Below are 19,333 nucleotides of genomic sequence, written 5' to 3'. Positions count from 1 at the left end.
TGAAGCTGTATGACATCCCATATCAGCAACATCATTTCTGAACATCTTCTTACCCCCTGCTGCGTCCTGTGAGCAGAGTTCCAGCCTCGTTTTGGTGTTGATGAAGGTAGTCCGGCCAGTTGGCTGGGGTTTAAAAAATAAAGCGTTTTGCTTCTCAAAACAATATGCGTTCAAAAGAGTAATACATTTGCATCACAAAATCTTTCAAAATAGTCCAGTTTTTGGCATTTTTGGCTTGTTAAGTGCTTTTAAATCGATTTTCCCATTGCATTTTGGGCCTCGAACACTCTCTGCGAGGCCCAAAATTCCTAAGACAGGTCTGATGAAGACAGTTATGTCATTTTTATCAGGGTCCTGTTTAAAACACAGCTTTTATGGCATTTTCAAAAATCATTTTGGGGCTCGTTAAGTGCTTTTAAATCAATTTTCCCATTGAATTTTGGAAGGCATTGGCACTCATAACTAGAAAACTTCAGAAGAAATTTTGATGGGTGCCAATCTACTGCCCGCCGTATCAACAAACCCTTTAGCTCAGTTGAAGTTGAGAGTCTCCTGTCACATAAACCTTGAATGAGGTCTCTGTGATGTTGCATGGCTAAGTTATGAGAACTCCAAAATAGGGCAGTTTTTGGCATTTTTGGCTTATTAAGTGCTTTTCAATCGATTTTCCCATTGAATTTTGGGCCTCTAACACTCTCTGCGAGGCCCAAAATTCCTAAAACAGGTCTGATGAAGACAGTTATGTCATTTTTATCAAGGTCCTTTTTTATCAAGGTGCTTTTAATCGATTTTCCCATTGAATTTTGGGCCTCGCAGAGGACACATTGACCTCTGCGAGTCTCAAAATGTAGCGGACAGGTCTGCTGTAGACAGCCATGCCATTTTTATCAAGGTCCTGTTTAAAACACAGCTTCAATGGCATTTTCAATATGCATTTTGGGGCTCGTTAAGTGCTTTTAAATCGATTTTCCCATTGAATTTTGGGCCTCGCAGAGGAAACATTGACCTGACCATTCGACTGCCCCCTGGTGTAGAAACCCCCATTAGGAGGACCCAGAGGACCCAAGAGGACCCAAGAGGACCCATTCAGCTGCTAATGACATCAGCTTTCAACAGATGGCGTTCAATTTCTGTCACATTTAACGTGTCGAACCTGCCAGTTCCCGTCACTCCGCTCTGAGAGATATCTGCAGCCTGTTGGAGGTCCGTCATACAGGGACTGAATGAGAGACCGGATTCAGCTCAGGACGGCTCAGAACGGCTCGATGCAGCTTTTAAAGCTGTCAGAGTGTGACTCAGCATCATAAGTTTGGCAGGTGGGGAGTTTTTGAGAAAGAAAAAGGTGCTTCAGTGGCCTGCAGCTGCTGAGCAAACAGCGGCATCAGCACCACATGAATAATCCATGCCGGAGCATTCTGCCCTTATTAAGGAGGATAAAACCGTTTGTCAGACTCAGGAACATCTGTACTGGAACCCAAAAGTGAGTCGACTTAGCAACCGGTGCGTTTATCGTTAAATAAAACCGAGTGAAGCTGCCGTCAGAGGATGGAAAGAAGGAAAAATACACTGAAATGAATCAGAAGAAAGTGTTTTCTCAAGCAGGGATAATATCCGTCTGAACACGACGGGCGAGGAGATGAACTCAGCGACGCTCGTCGATGAGCAGATCTGATCGGAGCTCAGCTCGATGTGACGAGTAAGCAGCCGTAAGATAAATAAGTAAAAATGACTCAAACCTCTGGAGTTTCTCTCCACCTGCGTAAAAATCCCGGTTACTGACAGTAAGCTCTGAGCGGCTGAAAGTTAAACAGCCGACAGACGGATCAGATCAGCTCTTTGCAGAAAGAGTTCAAGTGGAGTTCATGCTTTTAATCAGTGAAATAACAGTGTTACGCTGGAGCTAACGTGTGAAAGATGTTGGGTTTTATTTGTGTGTGATAAGCAGCTGCTAAATGCCCATCAGCTGGTCGACTCCCTGCCACATGCCGCCATCTTTTCAGCCCGCTGTGCCGGTGTTGGACCGAGCCGCTCACTGGCTGAGAAATCAGAAGGAAACTGCGATAATGGAAGCCAAGACAACGCAGACATCAGCATCAAATGAAGCGTTGAAGGCCGACAAAGTGTAGCTGCACTAATGGGTGAAAGCTTTCTGTGAATAAAATCACTTTGAGGTGAGCAGGAAGAGAAATAAGCCGAGTTAGGGATGAAGCTTTTTAAACAAATCAACACTGAAAGTTTGGCTTTTCATCGAGCCGTCTGCAGACTACAGGAAGTCGCCTCTCTGTGCACACAGCTCATAAAGCTGCCTTAAAGCCACGATTAACGCTCAAAGTTTTACCAACTAACATCCAGACTTCCTGCCAGGCTTCACCCAAAGAACAGGAAGTGGAAACATCAACTTCACCTAAACATTTACACGACTTTTTATCCGTAAAAACACCCCGAGTCTCCTCTAAAAACAGCTCAACCTCTTACATTTATCACGTTTTTAGCTAGCTGTACATAAACAGCTGGATTAAAGCAATATTTCTGGTTTCAGCCTTTTTCTACAGCGTCAGCACCTGTTAAAGGATCATTATGTTTAACTGAACCGTGTGCATCTGGGGCTGCAGTCATGAACGTCTCAGGAGATAAAAACAGGTGTGATCAGGCATCAATGATCGCGTTACACAGAAACTTATCAGGCTCGAGGTTTCTCTGATCTCCAAACTACTTTTTTGTGAGAGGAATTCTGCTTTTAATGACTAATTCCAGCTCAGTGGCTCCGGACCGTGAAGGAAAACAAGTGTGTAAATCTCAGGTGGGGCCCATTTCTGAAGAAATTTTGATGGATGCCAATCTACTGCCCAACCTATCAACAAACTGTTTATTTCAGTTGAAGTTGAGTCTCCTGTCACATATAAACTTTGAATGAGGTCTCTGTGATGTCGTATGGCTGAGTTATGAGAACTCCAAAATAGGAGAGTTTTTTGGCATTTTTGGCTTTTCAATCGATTTTTCCATTGAATTTTGGGCCTCGCAGAGGAAACATTGACCTCCGCGAGGCCCAAAATACAGAGGACACGTCTGCTGTAGACAGCCATGTCATTTTTATCAAGGTCCTGTTTAAAATACAGCTTATATTGCATTTTCAAATTGCATTTTGGGGCTCGTTAAGTGCTTTTCAATCGATTTTCCCATTGCGAGGCCCACTGCGTGGCCCAAAATGCAAGACATTTGCAATTTTTATCAAGGTCCCGTTGAAAATACAGCTTTTATGGCATTTTCAAAATGCATTTAGAAGCTCGTTAAGTGCTTTTCAATCCATTTTCCCATTGAATTTTGGGCCTCTAACACTCTCTGCGAGGCCCAAAATTGCTAAGACAGGTCTGATGAATACAGTTATGTCATTTTTATCAAGGTCCTGTTTAAAATACAGCTTTTATGGCATTTTCGGAATGCATTTTGGGGCTCCTTAAGTGCTTTAAGTGCCAGTTTGGGTCCTTGAACGGTACCGCCAAGCACGGCTTTAAAGGCTTGTAAATGGAGAGTTTAAAGGCCGGCGGGTGGTAAAGTGCAAAGGCTGACACAATAAGAGCAACACGGCGCTGAAATATGAACAGAAGAAGAAGAAGGAGAAGAAGAAAGCCTCGTGGGGAAAGGAACAGTTGATCATGCTAATCATCGCGCCTCATCTCTTTAGCTGCACAGTGAGCTCCAGCTGGTTCTTTGCTGGCAACTCTTCCGTCTTTCATTCTCCGTGCACGCTCACGTGTGTGTGTGTGTGTGTGTGTGTGTGTGTGTGTGTGTGTGTGTGCGTGCGTGTGCACGCTCACGTGCACGAGCAGGCGCCTCCCTGCGACCATTGTTGGTTTTAATGTATTTTTAATTTCCCATGAAGTGACTGGAGTCCTCAGTGGCCGGCACTCCATAATTGGCTGCCTGTGTGAACATCAGTCAGCCTAACGAGAGCAAGAGGGAGCTTCGACTGTGGGCCGCCGCTGCGCCGGCGCGCTCGTACGTGCACGCGCACGTGCACGCAGGTGGGCGCTCGCTCTTTCTTCCTTCCTCGTCCTTTGAAAACACACAAACGGGGAGAAAGAAACGTCTCATTACGAAGCTGCGACTGCCTCCAGAGGGATCAGACAGGAAGTGTTTACCTGCTCGTCGCCGCGGGTTACCCACGGTTACCCGGGTGTAGTAACGCCTTCATTGCTTCCCATGCTGCTCCATCCGACATGCTCACAGAAAACACAGACACACACATGACCGTGTCCAAAGCACTTTTGTCATATATAGGATTTATTTACACTTTCTATTTACACATTTTCTGTTTCTGTACACATCTTTAGATTCCAGAAGCGCTTCTTCCTCCTGTCAGCCGCACAATCAGCATCAGCATTATTAGGCTTCTTTAAAGGACACCAGGGGAGGATTTCCAGCTGGGTTTTTCCGGCTAAATCTACTCGAGGAGAAACGAAAAAAAAAAAGCAGCCGGAGGTGTTACTTTAGGAAAAACCTGCCTGAAGAATGAAGCTGAGAGCGATGTCACCCGTCACCATGGAGACGTGCGCGTGTGCTGAGAGACGGTGGCGGGCTCATTTCGGTTTGGTAGCAAGTGATGATTTTTGTTCATTAAATCAGCTCATTGCACAGACGTGCGAGTGGGCGGCTGATTCTTGTCAAAGGGAAATTACTGCAGCCAGCATCACGGCAACAATGGAGCAGCATCCCGTTTCTGATGCTGAAAACTTTGCCCACGAGCGTCTCTCACACACACTCACATCAATACGCATCTGTGCATTAAGGCAACTGAACTTTGGGGGATAAATGGAACAATAATTTGGCTCTTTCCTGTCAAACTCTCCATCGGTGACGCCTCCAGGAGCCTGGCAGAGATGATCTGCAGATCTCATCAGCAGTGACGAGCAGGTTAAATCAGCTGCTGCTAATCCCAGTGAACGGATAAGAATCTGCAAAAAAATGGGCCACGATTCGGTGCCCGAAGGCGGAGGCTAAAGCTACGTGTCCCTGCTAATGCGCCAACAAGCTAACCTCAAGGTTTGCTCTCTTCTGCTGGAACCAACAGGCATTTCCTTCTGGACCAACTCACAGAGTTAGTTAACGTTGTGCAACTTATTCAGAGCTTAAGACTTTGCTTTTTGTACCTTGTGTTGGAGCAGATAAACGCCCCGTCTCACACATTTCAGCTGATTATCAGCCCGGCTCTCAATCTGAAGTAAATGCCCAGAGAACATTTAAAGAGCTCATGAAGAGAAGGTTTGCACAGCGAAAAAGAATTCATTTTATGGCAACTTCAAAAAACGTCAAGACATGAGCAGGATGGCGTCTCCAGAGTCAGGCACAGCTTAAACGTAAACGTACGTATGGGTAAAAAAAAAGAAAAAAAAAGTAAAACCTAAAAGAAGAATCTTTAAAAAATGCTGATTGAAAGAATATATCTCATACAAAACAAGGAGGAGAAGAAAGGCTGCAGACTTTTAAATTAAGAGCCGCTTTCCACTGTCGGAGAGGATGGAAAAGGAAAGAAAAACCCCAGCGTGTGATCAAAGCTCTGAGAAAAGACAGAAAAAGCACCCCCCCCCCCTCTCTGCTTCACACACCTACGCTCGCAACAGGAGGCTGCCGACGCCTTCAGTTATGTCACGAATGTCTGATGATCCCACCGCGTCACGTGCTTCCAGCATCACACCAATATGGCGCCGCTAACTTTGGGCTAATGCCACACTTTTTAAAGCAAACTAAAGAAACGATTGTGGAGGATTATTTGTTGAGCCGGTCCAGTACAAACAGAAGCTAACGTGTCACACGCATCTTAAGCTAGGACTCAGTTTCCTTCCATCATGTTTTCCATCAGCGGCGCCCGGTAGCATCCAGATTCCCAGTTTGATTCTGCATCGATTTGGTTAGTTGATAAGTCGGTTTTGCTTTGATATGAGAGAGAAGAACCGGAAGCATTGTTAACAGCAGCTAACAGTAGCTAACTAGCGAACAGTAGCTAACAGTAACTAACAGTCGGTAAGTAGCAGACAGTTGCTAAGTAGCGAACAGTAGCTAAGAACTGAACAGTAGCTAACAGTAGCTAAGTAGCGAACAGTAGCTAACAGTAGCGAACAGCAGCTAACAGTAGCGAACATTAGCTAAGTAGCGAACAGTAGCTAACAGTAGCTAAGTAGCGAACAGCAGCTAACAGTAGCTACCAGTCGGTAAGTAGCGAACAGTAGCTAACAGTCGGTAAATAGCGAACAGTAGCTAACAGTCGGTAAATAGCGAACAGTAGCTAACAGTAGTGTACAGTAGCTAACACTCGGTAAATAGCTAACAGTAGCTAACAGTCGGTAAGTAGCGAACAGTAGCTAACAGTAGCTAAGTAGCGAACAACAGCTAACAGTAACTAACATTCGGTAAGTAGCGAACAGCAGCTAACAGTAGCTAACAGTTGCTAACAGTAGCTAAGTAGCGAACAGCAGCTAACAGTAGCTAACAGCAGCTAACAGTAAAGTCAAAGCTTCACTACTCCACAGGAAAATTCACTGGATTCTGGATTTGCCTCATTAATGTCCCAGCCTTAGCATTAGCATTAGCGTCACGTGTTACAGCATGATTACTGGGTGCTTTATGGCCGTGTTTCTGGGAAAGTCTGCATGGTTCACAGCGCACAGACCGCTATGGATCCAGCATTTAAAACGTTAGAAGTCGCGAACAACGAAGGCATCGTGGGTGAGACTCCCCGGCTGTTGATCCTGGCTGTCTGCGGGCTCCACTCCCTCCATGTTTTACACTTTTACACACCACCGCCACATCATGCGCCTCCGTATCTCAGCTTTGAACCTTTACTGAATAAGGCAAAGTTTAGAATTTGGATTTTTTTAAAAAGGCATGGTTTCTTAATTATTTCTTTTGTGAGTCGGCGCGTTATTATTCCCTCTCTGCACGTGACACGATATAAAAATATGTTACGGTCAGTTCTGAGGTAGTCCTACAGTTTGTTCAGAGAGGAGCTGATGACGGGACGCAGCCCTTCTTCTCCTGACCTGCGACCTCGTAGCTCAAAGGCGTGCGTGTGCTTTACAGTAGGAGGCAGCTTTCCTGTAGCTGCGTCCCGGGTCACGCTCCTTCAGCGTCGTTGCACTGGGGGAAACAAAAACAAACATGTCGCCGCGGTGGAAGCGAGCAGGAAGGAACATTTTTCTGAGCCGGACCCCAGACGGCGCCCAGAAGTCCTGCACCAGGCCGGAGGACTGCAGGGAGTGCACGTTCAGCAGAGCTCATCACAGAGAAATCATTTAAAAAAAGGCTCCAGCCATCATCGTGTTAGAATGCTACACCGCAACGTCCTCTCGGTCAGTCTTTGATTTAAATCTCTTAGTAGCTGAAAGGCCCAGTGGAAATATGGGCAAAAGGAAGGTTAAGAAAGGGGGAAAAGTCCCTCCGTGCAGAGGCCTGAAAGTCCAGCCAACATCTGGAGGGGAGGAGCAGAGAGAGGAGGAGGAGGGCATCATCTCTTGTAATGGTTGGGTGCATCAGCAAAGGCAAACTTCAACCTGTAGGCTTCCGCCAGCAGCACGCTCACTTCCTCGTTGCCCCAGTGCATCGTGGGAAGGTTCTGCAGGAGGATCATCAGGCCCTGGAGTTGAGAGAGAGAACAAATATTTAGAAGAAAGGCTAAATGGAAAGAGGCAGAGCAGCAGAATCAGATCTGAAAAACGAGGGAAAAAAGAGGAGAAATCTGCAGCTGATCAATATTAAAGAGGAAAGAAGATGACTCTGCAGGCGGTGGCTGCTGCAGTTTTACTCTGCAGAGTTACACTTAGACTCAGTGGGTTCAGTTTCCTTCGATTTTTACTTAGGTGACAAAAAAACACAGTTTGGGCTTCAGGTTTTATTCCTTTTTCAAACTCACTTAGTTTAACTGCGATAAAAAGATCAAATAAAGCAAAGATTCAGGAGAGAAGATGTAATCAGACTCAAAACAAGCTTTTAACTTTTTATGGAAGTATGCAGTATGTAGTATGTAGTATGCAGTATGTAGTATGCAGTATGTAGTATGTAGTATGCAGTATGTAGTATGCAGTATGTAGTATGCAGTATGTAGTATGCAGTATGTAGTATGAAGTATGTAGTATGTAGTATGCAGTATGTAGTATGCAGTATGTAGTATGTAGTATGCAGTATGTAGTATGCAGTATGTAGTATGCAGTATGTCGTATGCAGTATGCAGTATGTCGTATACAGTATGCACTATGTAGTATGAAGTATGCAGTATGTAGTATGTAGTATGTAGTGTGTAGTATGTAGTATGAAGTATGCAGTATGTAGTATGTAGTATGTAGTGTGTAGTATGTAGTATGAAGTATGCAGTATGCAGTATGTAGTATGTAGTATGTAGTGTGTAGTGTGTAGTATGAAGTATGCAGTATGTAGTATGTAGTATGTAGTGTGTAGTATGCAGTATGTAGTATGCAGTATGTAGTATGCAGTATGTAGTATGTAGTATAAAGTATGTCGTATGCAGTATGTAGTATGCAGTATGTAGTATGTAGTATGCAGTATGTCGTATGCAGTATGTCGTATGCAGTATGCAGTATGTAGTATGTAGTATGTAGTATGCAGTATGTAGTATGCAGTATGTCGTATGTAGTATGTAGTATGAAGTATGCAGTGTGTAGTATGCAGTATGTAGTATGCAGTATGTAGTATGCAGTATGTAGTATGCAGTATGTAGTATGCAGTATGTAGTATGTAGTATGCAGTATGTCGTATGCAGTATGTCGTATGCAGTATGTAGTATGCAGTATGTAGTATGCAGTATGTCGTATGTAGTATGCAGTATGCAGTATGTCGTATGTAGTATGTAGTATGCAGTATGTCGTATGTAGTATGCAGTATGCAGTATGTAGTATGCAGTATGAAGTATGTAGTATGCAGTATGTCGTATACAGTATGTAGTATGCAGTATGTAGTATGTAGTATGCAGTATGTAGTATGCAGTATGTAGTATGTAGTATGTCGTATACAGTATGCAGTATGCACTATGTAGTATGAAGTATGCAGTATGTAGTGTGCAGTATGTAGTATGCAGTATGTAGTATGCAGTATGTAGTATGTAGTATGTAGTATGCAGTATGTAGTATGCAGTATGAAGTATGTCGTATGTAGTATGCAGTACTTAGTATGCAGTATGTCGTATACAGTATGTAGTATGCACTATGTAGTATGAAGTATGCAGTATGCAGTATGTAGTGTGCAGTATGTAGTATGCAGTATGTAGTATGTAGTATGCAGTATGTAGTATGCAATATAAAGTATGAAGTATGTCGTATGTAGTATGCAGTATGTAGTATGCAGTATGTCGTATACAGTATGTAGTATGCACTATGTAGTATGCAGTATGTCGTATACAGTATGCAGTATGCACTATGTAGTATGAAGTATGCAGTATGCAGTATGTAGTGTGCAGTATGTAGTATGCAGTATGTAGTATGCAGTATGTAGTATGTAGTATGCAGTATGTAGTATGTAGTATGCAGTATGTAGTATGTAGTATGCAGTATGAAGTATGTAGTATGCAGTATGAAGTATGTCGTATGTAGTATGCAGTATGTAGTATGTAGTATGTAGTATGTAGTATGCAGTATGTAGTATGTAGTATGTAGTATGCAGTATGAAGTATGTCGTATGTAGTATGCAGTATGTAGTATGCAGTATGTAGTATGCAGTATGTAGTATGCAGTATGAAGTATGTCGTATGTAGTATGCAGTATGTAGTATGTAGTATGCAGTATGTAGTATGTAGTATGTAGTATGCAGTATGAAGTATGTCGTATGTAGTATGCAGTATGTAGTATGTAGTATGCAGTATGTAGTATGCAGTATGTAGTATGCAGTATTCAGTATGCAGTATGCACTATAGCCGCTTTCGGACAGACCGTTCTAAGAAAGTAGTTATCAGAACTACCCTCCTCGAATTTCGTTCTGATAACTGTCCTTCCCCAGCGGAACTGTTTCAGTCTGCATTCGCACATGAGTCGGGACCTGATAGGGACTGATGCGCCGCGCGCAGCCGTCTGCTTCAGTGACGTGTTAGCCGTTAGCCGTTTAGCGCTACATTCAAACACAAAACAATACGGTAAAAGTAAGGAGAGTAGAAAAAACACCACCAAGAAGCTAATATGGAGAGCGGGGAGGCCACTGTGTTTATGGTCTGCATGATGGTGATACTAATCATGGACGATCACATCAGGCGTCTAATATCGAGGCTGGAAGAGCTCAAAGAGAGAGTCAGGAGATACTTTTTTATTTCATGAAGGAAGAAAGGAGAGCAGAGCGCCGCAGACAAAGGAGACAAAGTGTAAGTTTAACTTATTAAACACGCCGGTTGTGTCTGTGTCATATGAGGAAACATTTCAGCCGTGATAGCATGACATGGGGCGTAGCTACCGACCACCACACACCTCCGTTAGATTCGTTCTATAGAACTATGAAAAGACCCGACCTCGGAGAAGGAGCTAAATAGTTATAGGAACTAAGGGAGAAAGCCCCGAGTTCCTGTATGTCCGAACACGGGAGAAAACGGCCCCGCGGATTATAAGGTTATTAGAACTGCCAAAGGTTCCTACAGTCCGAAAGCGGCTTATGAAGTATGCAGTATGTCGTATACAGTATGTAGTATGCAGTATGCACTGTGAAGTATGCAGTATGTAGTGTGCAGTATGTAGTGTGCAGTATGTAGTGTGTGGACTGAAAACAAAGTTCCAGTGCAATCTGTTGGTTTCCTTAGCTAGGAAATTGTTTTTGAATTGGCTCTATATGAACGAATTGGATTATTTTATGAATAATTATGATTACAATTAATTGAATTCCAATTGGCTTGAATTGGACTTTATTATCTAAGTGCCTTGAGATGACATTTGTTGTATTTGGCGCTATATAAATAAAAATTAATTGAATTGAATTGAATAGTATGCAGTATGTAGTATGTACCTTTTTGGACCCTTAAAAAAGGTACATATATGTACCTTTAGGTCCAATAATTAACCCTAGGGGGTACATTGGTATAGATTGTACCTCAGGGGACAAAAAAGGACTCGTACTGTACGCCTATTTCTGAGAGTGTAACAGCTGTGAGACGAGGGGCAATAAAGATGGAAAGGTTCAGGGTATGTGGGGGGGGGAGTCTGGAAAGAAAGGATAAAATGTCAAGAACAATTCGGTACATTAGTCTGTAAGTAAAGAGACGGACACCAGCAGCACACACATGCAGGAGCTCAATCCGCCCGACTAATGGCTCCCTCTCACAGGAGAATGAGGCCGGTTAGCAGGGAGACGCGTCCCGGGAGCCTCCATCATCAAGGCTGGAATCATCGCCGTGACAACGGGGTTTACAGCCAATCACGGCGCTGATAATCACACGGAAAGACGACACACTCGCCCGACTCCCACCTGAGAGGAGGCTAACCTGCCCAGGTGAAAGCGTTTAAACTCTCACTTTGTGCAGAGAGAATGGAAACCGCACGAATCTTTAAGCGGCTACGCTTCCACCAGCATGAGCCTGGCCTCCCGCGTGTTCAACTAAAGGTGTTTGGCTCCATTAATTTTCCTTCTGTGCTCGCTCTTTAATGAGCCGGTGAGACGACCCTGGCCACTGCTCAACAAAATGCATTTGTATTCCGCTTAAGGCTGGAACTAATTAAAGTGAAAAAAAACTGCCGTCCAAGCCGGATTTCACCCATCAGGCTGTGCTTCACCCACCCGTCTCCTGAATAACTTAGAGGTGAATCCTCAGCTTTGGCACGGGCTGGATTCAGAAATGTGTTATTTTTCTTAGCTAAGCAAAGAAAGTAGCTGTTAAATACTTTATTGACTGACTTTTATGAGCTTCGGGCCTCTGAAAATGTGCTCAAACCCGGTCGGAATACTCGGGTCGGGAGGTAGCTCCGATAAGAAAAAAAAAAAAAAAAAAGCTAAAATAATTCGGCCTCCAGTGTTTTTCAGACATGAAACAGGATTTTATTTCAATTTTCCACCAGAAGAAGGAGTCGCTTATTAACTCCACAAGCTGAGAACACAACAGCGTGGCGGCTGACCCGGAGACGCTGACCCGGTGGCGCCCGACTCGGTTCAGGAAGACGAGGGAACCCATCAGGATCCAGCTTCCTCTCATCTGTATTCAGCCTCTCACATTTCAGATCCAAACAAGACAAACGTGCGTGTACAGGAGGAGCACGGCGTGCCGCGTTTAACGCCAACGTATGAACCGCCGAACATGATTCACGGGCAGGTTTTATTCCCTTTTCAAACTCACTTAGTTTAACTGCGATAAAAAGATCAAATAAAGCAAAGATTCAGGAGAGAAGATGTAATCAGACTCAAAACAAGCTTTTAACTTTTTATGGAAGTATGTAGTATGCAGTATGCAGTATGCAGTATGTAGTATGCAGTATGCAGTATGTAGTATATAGTATGCAGTATGTAGTATGCAGTATGCAGTATGCAGTATATAGTATGTAGTATGCAGTATGCAGTATGTAGTATGCAGTATGCAGTATAAAGTATGCAGTATGCAGTATATAGTATGCAGTATGCAGTATGTAGTATGCAGTAGGTAGCATGTAGTATGTAGTATGCAGTATGTACCATGTAGTATGCAGAATGTAGTATGCAGTATGTAGCATGTAGTATGTAGTATGTAGCATGCAGTATGTAGCATGTAGAATGAAGTATGTAGTATGCAGTATGTAGTATGCAGTATGCAGTATGTAGTATGCAGTATGTAGTATGCAGTATGTAGTATGTAGCATGTAGTATGTAGAATGTAGCATGTAGTATGTAGTATGCAGTATGTACCATGTAGTATGCAGAATGTAGTATGCAGTATGTAGTATGCAGTATGTAGTATGTAGCATGTAGTATGTAGAATGTAGCATGCAGTATGTAGCATGTAGAATGAAGTATGTAGTATGCAGTATGTAGTATGCAGTATGCAGTATGTAGTATGTAGTATGCAGTATGCAGTATGTAGTATACAGTATGTAGTATGCAGTATGTAGTATGCAGTATGCAGTATGTAGTATGTAGTATGCAGTATGCAGTATGTAGTATGTAGTATGCAGTATGCAGTATATAGTATGCAGTATGCAGTATGGAAGTATGTAGTATATAGTATGCAGTATGCAGTATGAAGTATGGAAGTATGTAGTATGCAGTATGCAGTATGTAGTATGCAGTATGTAGTATGCAGTATGTAGTATGCAGTATGTAGTATGCAGTATGCAGTATGTAGTATGCAGTATGTAGTATGCAGTATGTAGTATGTAGTATGTAGTATGCAGTATGTAGTATGTAGTATGCAGTATGCAGTATGTAGTATGCAGTATGTAGTATGCAGTATGTAGTATGTAGTATGTAGTATGCAGTATGTAGTATGTAGTATGCAGTATGCAGTATGTAGTATGCAGTATGTAGTATGTAGTATGCAGTATGCAGTATGTAGTATGCAGTATGTAGTATGCAGTATGTAGTATGTAGTATGCAGTATGCAGTATGTAGTATGCAGTATGTAGTATGCAGTATGTAGTATGCAGTATGTAGTATGTAGTATGTAGTATGCAGTATGCAGTATGTAGTATGTAGTATGTAGTATGCAGTATGCAGTATGTAGTATGTAGTATGCAGTATGTAGTATGCAGTATGCAGTATGTAGTATGCAGTATGTAGTATGTAGTATGCAGTATGTAGTATGCAGTATGTAGTATGTAGTATGCAGTATGGAAACTGCACAGTGCGTTTAATACCAACGTTTGAACCGCCGAACATGATTCACTGACAGGTTTGTTCGTTTAACAGAACAAAGCTGGAGCCGGTTACAGAGGAGGATACACGAATTAGAGAGTTATTAAAAAAGCAGCTGACGGAACGAGGTTGGAGGGCGAACATGTGCATTACCCTGCGGTCCTGGAAGCCTGGGGCGACACGCCATGTACCCCTACCCCCCCCCCCCCCCCCCCCCCGTACTTTACAGCCCCGGGCTGAGCGTCCTGGAAATATAACGTGGAAAAGGTTCAGTAAGCCTCAACCTAATCCTGCCTGAGAGGAAAAAATAGGCTCATTAAAACCGAGTACAAGTACGAGTATTTACCTTTTAGTACTTTAATTTAAGCTATTTTGTAATTTATTAATTCAATTTAATTCATTTATCAATTGGATGAACTCTAATTGGCCTAAAGATGATTATTTAGTATTTTTGTCTGATTGAATGCTTGTGTTAACAAATAAATCAGACGTTACTCAACAGTTACTCAGTACTCGAGTAGTTTTTTCACCAAGCACTTTATTACTCTTACTCAAGTAATTATTTGGATGACTACTTTTTACTTTTACTTGAGTCATATTATTCTGAAGTAACGGTACTTTTACTTGAGTGCACTTTTTTGGCTACTCTGCCCACCTCTGCTGTTGTTTTGATGGTGTGAGGTCAGCAGCTGGGTTCAGCCTCTGCTTAACGGCGGAAATAAACTTCAGAGAAAAGCTGTCAAACAGCCAAAAAAAATCACGGCTGTCGCAGATGATTAGCTGGAAAAATCTGTTGAAATTTGCTGTCAAAGGAAAAAGAGGCTTTAAATGCTTCCAAGGGCCCATCCAGGCCGATAAGGTGTTACCGACACTGACAGGTATGCAAAAGGAAACGTTATTTACAGCCCTGTTCACCCGGAGCCAGCCTCCCGGTTTGAGGAGTGTTTTCAGCATCCGTTCTGATCTCTTTGTATTTTTTATAGCTTATTCAATTTCTTCTTGATCTCGCCATCATTTGGGGTCGCTTCGTTTATCACGAAGCCCTTTTCTGTCGCTAAGAAGTGAACTGTTTGAAATGCTTTTGTACCGTCAGAGATCTGGGAGTGACCTTTGACCTTTGATCTGAGGTCGGACAAACAAATTAACAATGTCGTCGGGACTAGTTTCTTCCAGCTGCGTCTCCTGGCCAAAGTTAAAATGTTTTTAAGTCGTCATGACCTTGAGAAAGCCATCCTAATAAGTTGAAGGTCAGACTGTTTTAATGGTCTTTATGTGGGCGTCTCCCAGTCTTCTCTCAGCCGCCTTCAGCTGGTGCAGAACGCTGCTGCCCGTCTTTAACCAACACCAACAGACGTGTGCACATCACTCCTGTTCTTAACTCCCTCCATCGGCTTCCTGTTTTAAAGCTCTTAACGGCCTCGCCCCGTCGTATTTATCTGAGCTTTTAACAGTCCTGGTAGAGCTCTGAGGTCAGCAGATCAGTTTCTGCTGGAAGTGCCCAGGTCAGAATACAAACCCTGGGGTGAGCGAGCCTTTTCCCAAAGCTGCCCCCAGGCTCTGGAATAAGCCCCCCGTCCAGCTGAGTCTTATTTCTGACCTGGGCCTCTTCAGATCTGGGCTAAAAACCTGCTTATTTAGGATGGCTTTAATACCCAGTAGCATGACGACACTTTTATCTTATTTTATCTTAATCGATTTTGTTGTATTTTATTGCTTTCACTGTTCTTTTATTGTTTTTACTTCTTCTTCTCTTTATTTATTACCTGCTGTAAAGCACTTTGGTACACCGATTGTTTGTAAAAATAAAGTACATTTACATTGTTTAATAATCCAAAGCTACTTTATCATGAGTCATGCTTCTGAACCTTTTCTGCGTGCCGACACATGAACGAGACACATTACAACCGTCCCCAGAAGGTAAATCAGCATCAGCACGCCACGATTACTGTCAACACGCTCTTTTTGGAGGCCTAAGATGTCAGATTCCAGCTCTGCAGATTAAAATCTGAGGCGGGTTTTTGGAACAGCGAGATGTCCTCCATGCTGCCTCGCTCCACCTCCACACAAATGGGGAAGCAGTTGGGATGAAATTCACCGTGAGCTGCTGCATCAACCTTAGGGACTAATGCTGAGCTGCAGGAGGACCGACCGCCGTCTGATCAAGTGGCGCCTGCAGCCGAAAGAACAAACAGGCGACGCACACCGGCGCTCCCGCAGTGACGGAGGAGCTTCATTAAGAGCATATTTCTGCATCCGAACCATCTGCTGGCTCTCACTTGTGCCGGGCTAAGGACTTTAACACCATTTAATCACACGCAGCACTCAGGCCGCTTCACACAGGTAGCAGCGGTCCACGCTGGGAGCCTGCAGCTGAGCGTGAGCAGCGTGGAAGTAAACAGAAACCAGGAGTGCACGCTGGTTACAGCCTGCGTTTCAGGAAGGAATCAATGAGCGAGATGACACGGCGACTGGAAGGAACAAGCGTGACCAAATGTGTGTCTGGATGCATGTGTGGGCGGTCGGTTCATCCCACAACACCAACAGAACACGGATGCATCATCACTGTGCAGCACGCACACAGACCGAGGAAGAAGGAGGCAATTAGCTCGCCGCCTTATACGGTTGGCGAGGCTTTAAGTGGTTAATGGCTACTGATACACAAGGGAAAGCAGATCATCAATAGGCTCGGAGATGATGCTCTTTCTGGGGAAATTGAACGGGGTGACGGCTGCAGAGACGAAACATGCGTTGTGCCCCTGTAAACATGCGTTGTGCCCCTGTAAACATGCCTGGTGCCCCTGTAAACATACATTGGGCCCCTGTAAACATGCATGGTGCCCCTGTAAACATACGTTGGGCCTCTGTAAACATGCATGGTGCCCCTGTAAACATACATTGGGCCCCTGTAAACATGCATGGTGCCCCTGTAAACATACGTTGTGCCCCTGTAAACATGTGTTGTGCCCCTGTAAACATGCCTTGTGCCCCTGTAAACACGCGTTGTGCCCCTGTAAACACGCGTTGTGCCCCTGTAAACATGCCTTGTGCCCCTGTAAACATGCGTTGGGCCCCTGTAAACATGCCTTGTGCCCCTGTAAACATGCGTTGGGCCCCTGTAAACGTGCGTTGGGCCCCTGTAAACATGCCTTGTGCCCCTGTAAACATGCGTTGGGCCCCTGTAAACATGCGTTGGGCCCCTGTAAAAATGCGTTGTGCCCCTGTAAAAATGCGTTGTGCCCCTGTAAACATGCGCTGTGCCCCTGTAAACATGCCTTGTGCCCCTGTAAACATGCCTTGTGCCCCTGTAAACATGCGTTGGGCCCCTGTAAACATGCGTTGGGCCCCTGTAAAAATGCGTTGGGCCCCTGTAAAAATGCGTTGGGCCCCTGTAAAAATGCGTTGGGCCCCTGTAACGATTACACGATTTTCCCTCTTTCAACCACGTAACCTCCTTTAATGCTGCACAGGTCTACCAAAGAGTGAAGTGTAGAGGTTGTATTCACAGGCTTTGGGTGTGTCTGTGCATGTTCAGCGAATGGATCGTGTGTGACGCGTAGCGCAAAATCAGAGTTGGAAGGAAAGACTCTGCGGCCCGCACATCATTTTTATCGGATAGTAGCCACACATTGGGCCAATCGAAGCGTAGTTGGCTGTATGAACCTCTACACATTGATGGATTGATGTCATCGCGGTCATGGACATCAGGAAATTCTTACAGAGTCAGAAGGAGCAAGGAGAACTGAGAGTGAAGTGGAGGGAGGTGAGAGATTTGTTTTCTCTGTTGTTGCCTACCTATAGGCCACTGTTCTTACACTAAACACACAACGTTTGCATTTGGGCTTAAACAGCGTCTGGTTCCACGGCAGATGAAAAACGCGAGACAATATCCTATCCTGCCTGTTATAGCCTATTTACTAAACTACCTTAGGCATTATAAATGGGTAAAATGTGGGTAGGCTTGTTTAAAAGGCTACTCAATCAGGGGAATAACTTATATGCCTGGCAACGCCCCTGCCTGAGATTCTGCTTATTCTGTGCCTGAATCATGTTGTGGGATCAGAGGCGAGTGAAGGCACACACGAACGGATAAAACAGGAAATTAAAGCAACTCTTCATTCGACTGAACGGTCCATTTGCTGGCACAACGATGCGAGCGAAGTTGTCTTTTCTGCTGTGTCAACCACAGAGATGACGAGAGATGACAGGTGCGCCGCTCACTTCGACGGGACACGCCATCATGGCTGAAAACTGTCTGTCGTCACCGTTGGCTTTCTGTGACATGTGTCAGTCCACCCCCGACCCCCTTCAACACATCTGCATGAGCTCACAGAGGCTGCCGGCGGGGCTAATGGTGTTCTGCAGCACCCTGAGGTGTAATGGGCCCAGGCTGCTGCTCTGCTGGGGCCATTAGCTTGCTGTAGTTCATATAATTACACAAAATGGGCACTCTGGCAAACAGTGGGTGCCAACGTGGGAGCGGGGAAGCAAAGAGTCGGCAGCCAAGTTCCCTTGTGGAAAGGTTGGATTAATATGTGGGAAGGGTGGCTGTGACTTTGGGTAATTCGGCTGGCGAGTAAGTGAAATGTAATGGAGCGATCCTTCGTGACCGTCAATTAGCACACAGGCAGAGTTATGAAATGGGTTTATGAGCTATTTCACGACCAGTCGTTTGTTAGAGCGGTTTGTGGGCATAGTTTCCACGCTTCTTTAAAGGCTCTGCATGTGTTTAAGAACCAGAAAACTGGGAGAGCAACCGGGCAGCAGCTGTGGAAGGTGGTGGAAGGGCAGCAGGAATCTGGCCACGCCCACACCGTTCAGAGTTCGGAAAAGTTTCTCCATGATTTTCCCCCATAGCTTAAGAGTAACCTGGTCAAGTTTGAAGCTTGTAGCATTAAATCTGTAGGAGGAGTTTGATCAAATGCGAGGTGTGGAAAAAAACGAGACGCTTCCATCCACCAGCAGATGGCGCTAAAGGTGGATGTCACTATGTTATATGAGCGCGTTCATGCTGGGTCCAGCATTCACCGTATGGAGTTTGGGACAGATTGGATAATGTATGTGGAAGTTATAAGCGACTTCATTTTTTGTGGCGAGTGATGGCGTCGCCACGGCCACGCCCTTTAAGTTTTGAAAAAGTTTCTCCATGAATCTTTCCCCCCCATGTCTTAAGAGTAACCTGGCCAAGTTTGAAGTCTGTAGCATTAAATCTGTAGGACGAGTTGGATCATATGCAAGGTGTGGAATCGGTCAAAAATGGCACCAAAACTCACATTCCATCCAAAATGGCCGCCTTCCTGTGGACCTGGGACCATGGCAGCAAGAGACTTTTTTGTGCGTCTGGGCATGATGAATGAGTGTACCGAATTTCGTCGTCCCACGTGAAACTAACCCCAATGTGGGGACCATTTTTGAGTATTGTAGGGGGCGCTACAGAGCCAATGAGCGAGATCGTGCTTGCAAAATTTCGAGTTTTCGAGCACCTTTTGCAAAGAAAGAAGAAGAAAAGAATAACTCTTACAGTTACAATAGGGTCCTTGCAGTT

General features: G+C 44.4%; 1 protein-coding gene across 4 annotated transcripts in view; it reads right to left on the bottom strand.

Moving 5' to 3' along the window:
• Positions 1 to 4,268: 4,268 nt before the first annotated feature.
• tbc1d22a (TBC1 domain family, member 22a) overlaps positions 4,269 to 19,333 on the bottom strand; it is a 172,811-nt gene continuing 157,746 nt past the window's right edge. For all 4 annotated transcript variants that reach the window (XM_075471316.1, XM_075471315.1, XM_075471319.1 and 1 more), the window contains exon 14: positions 4,269 to 7,627. In XM_075471316.1, coding sequence (XP_075327431.1) covers positions 7,499 to 7,627 — 129 coding nt within the window. In that variant the 3' untranslated portion in view covers positions 4,269 to 7,498. The remainder of the gene's footprint in view (positions 7,628 to 19,333) is intronic.

Source organism: Odontesthes bonariensis, chromosome 8, assembly GCF_027942865.1.
Source record: "Odontesthes bonariensis isolate fOdoBon6 chromosome 8, fOdoBon6.hap1, whole genome shotgun sequence".
NCBI classification, from domain to species: domain Eukaryota; kingdom Metazoa; phylum Chordata; class Actinopteri; order Atheriniformes; family Atherinopsidae; genus Odontesthes; species Odontesthes bonariensis.
This window is presented reverse-complemented; position numbering and strand designations above follow the sequence as displayed.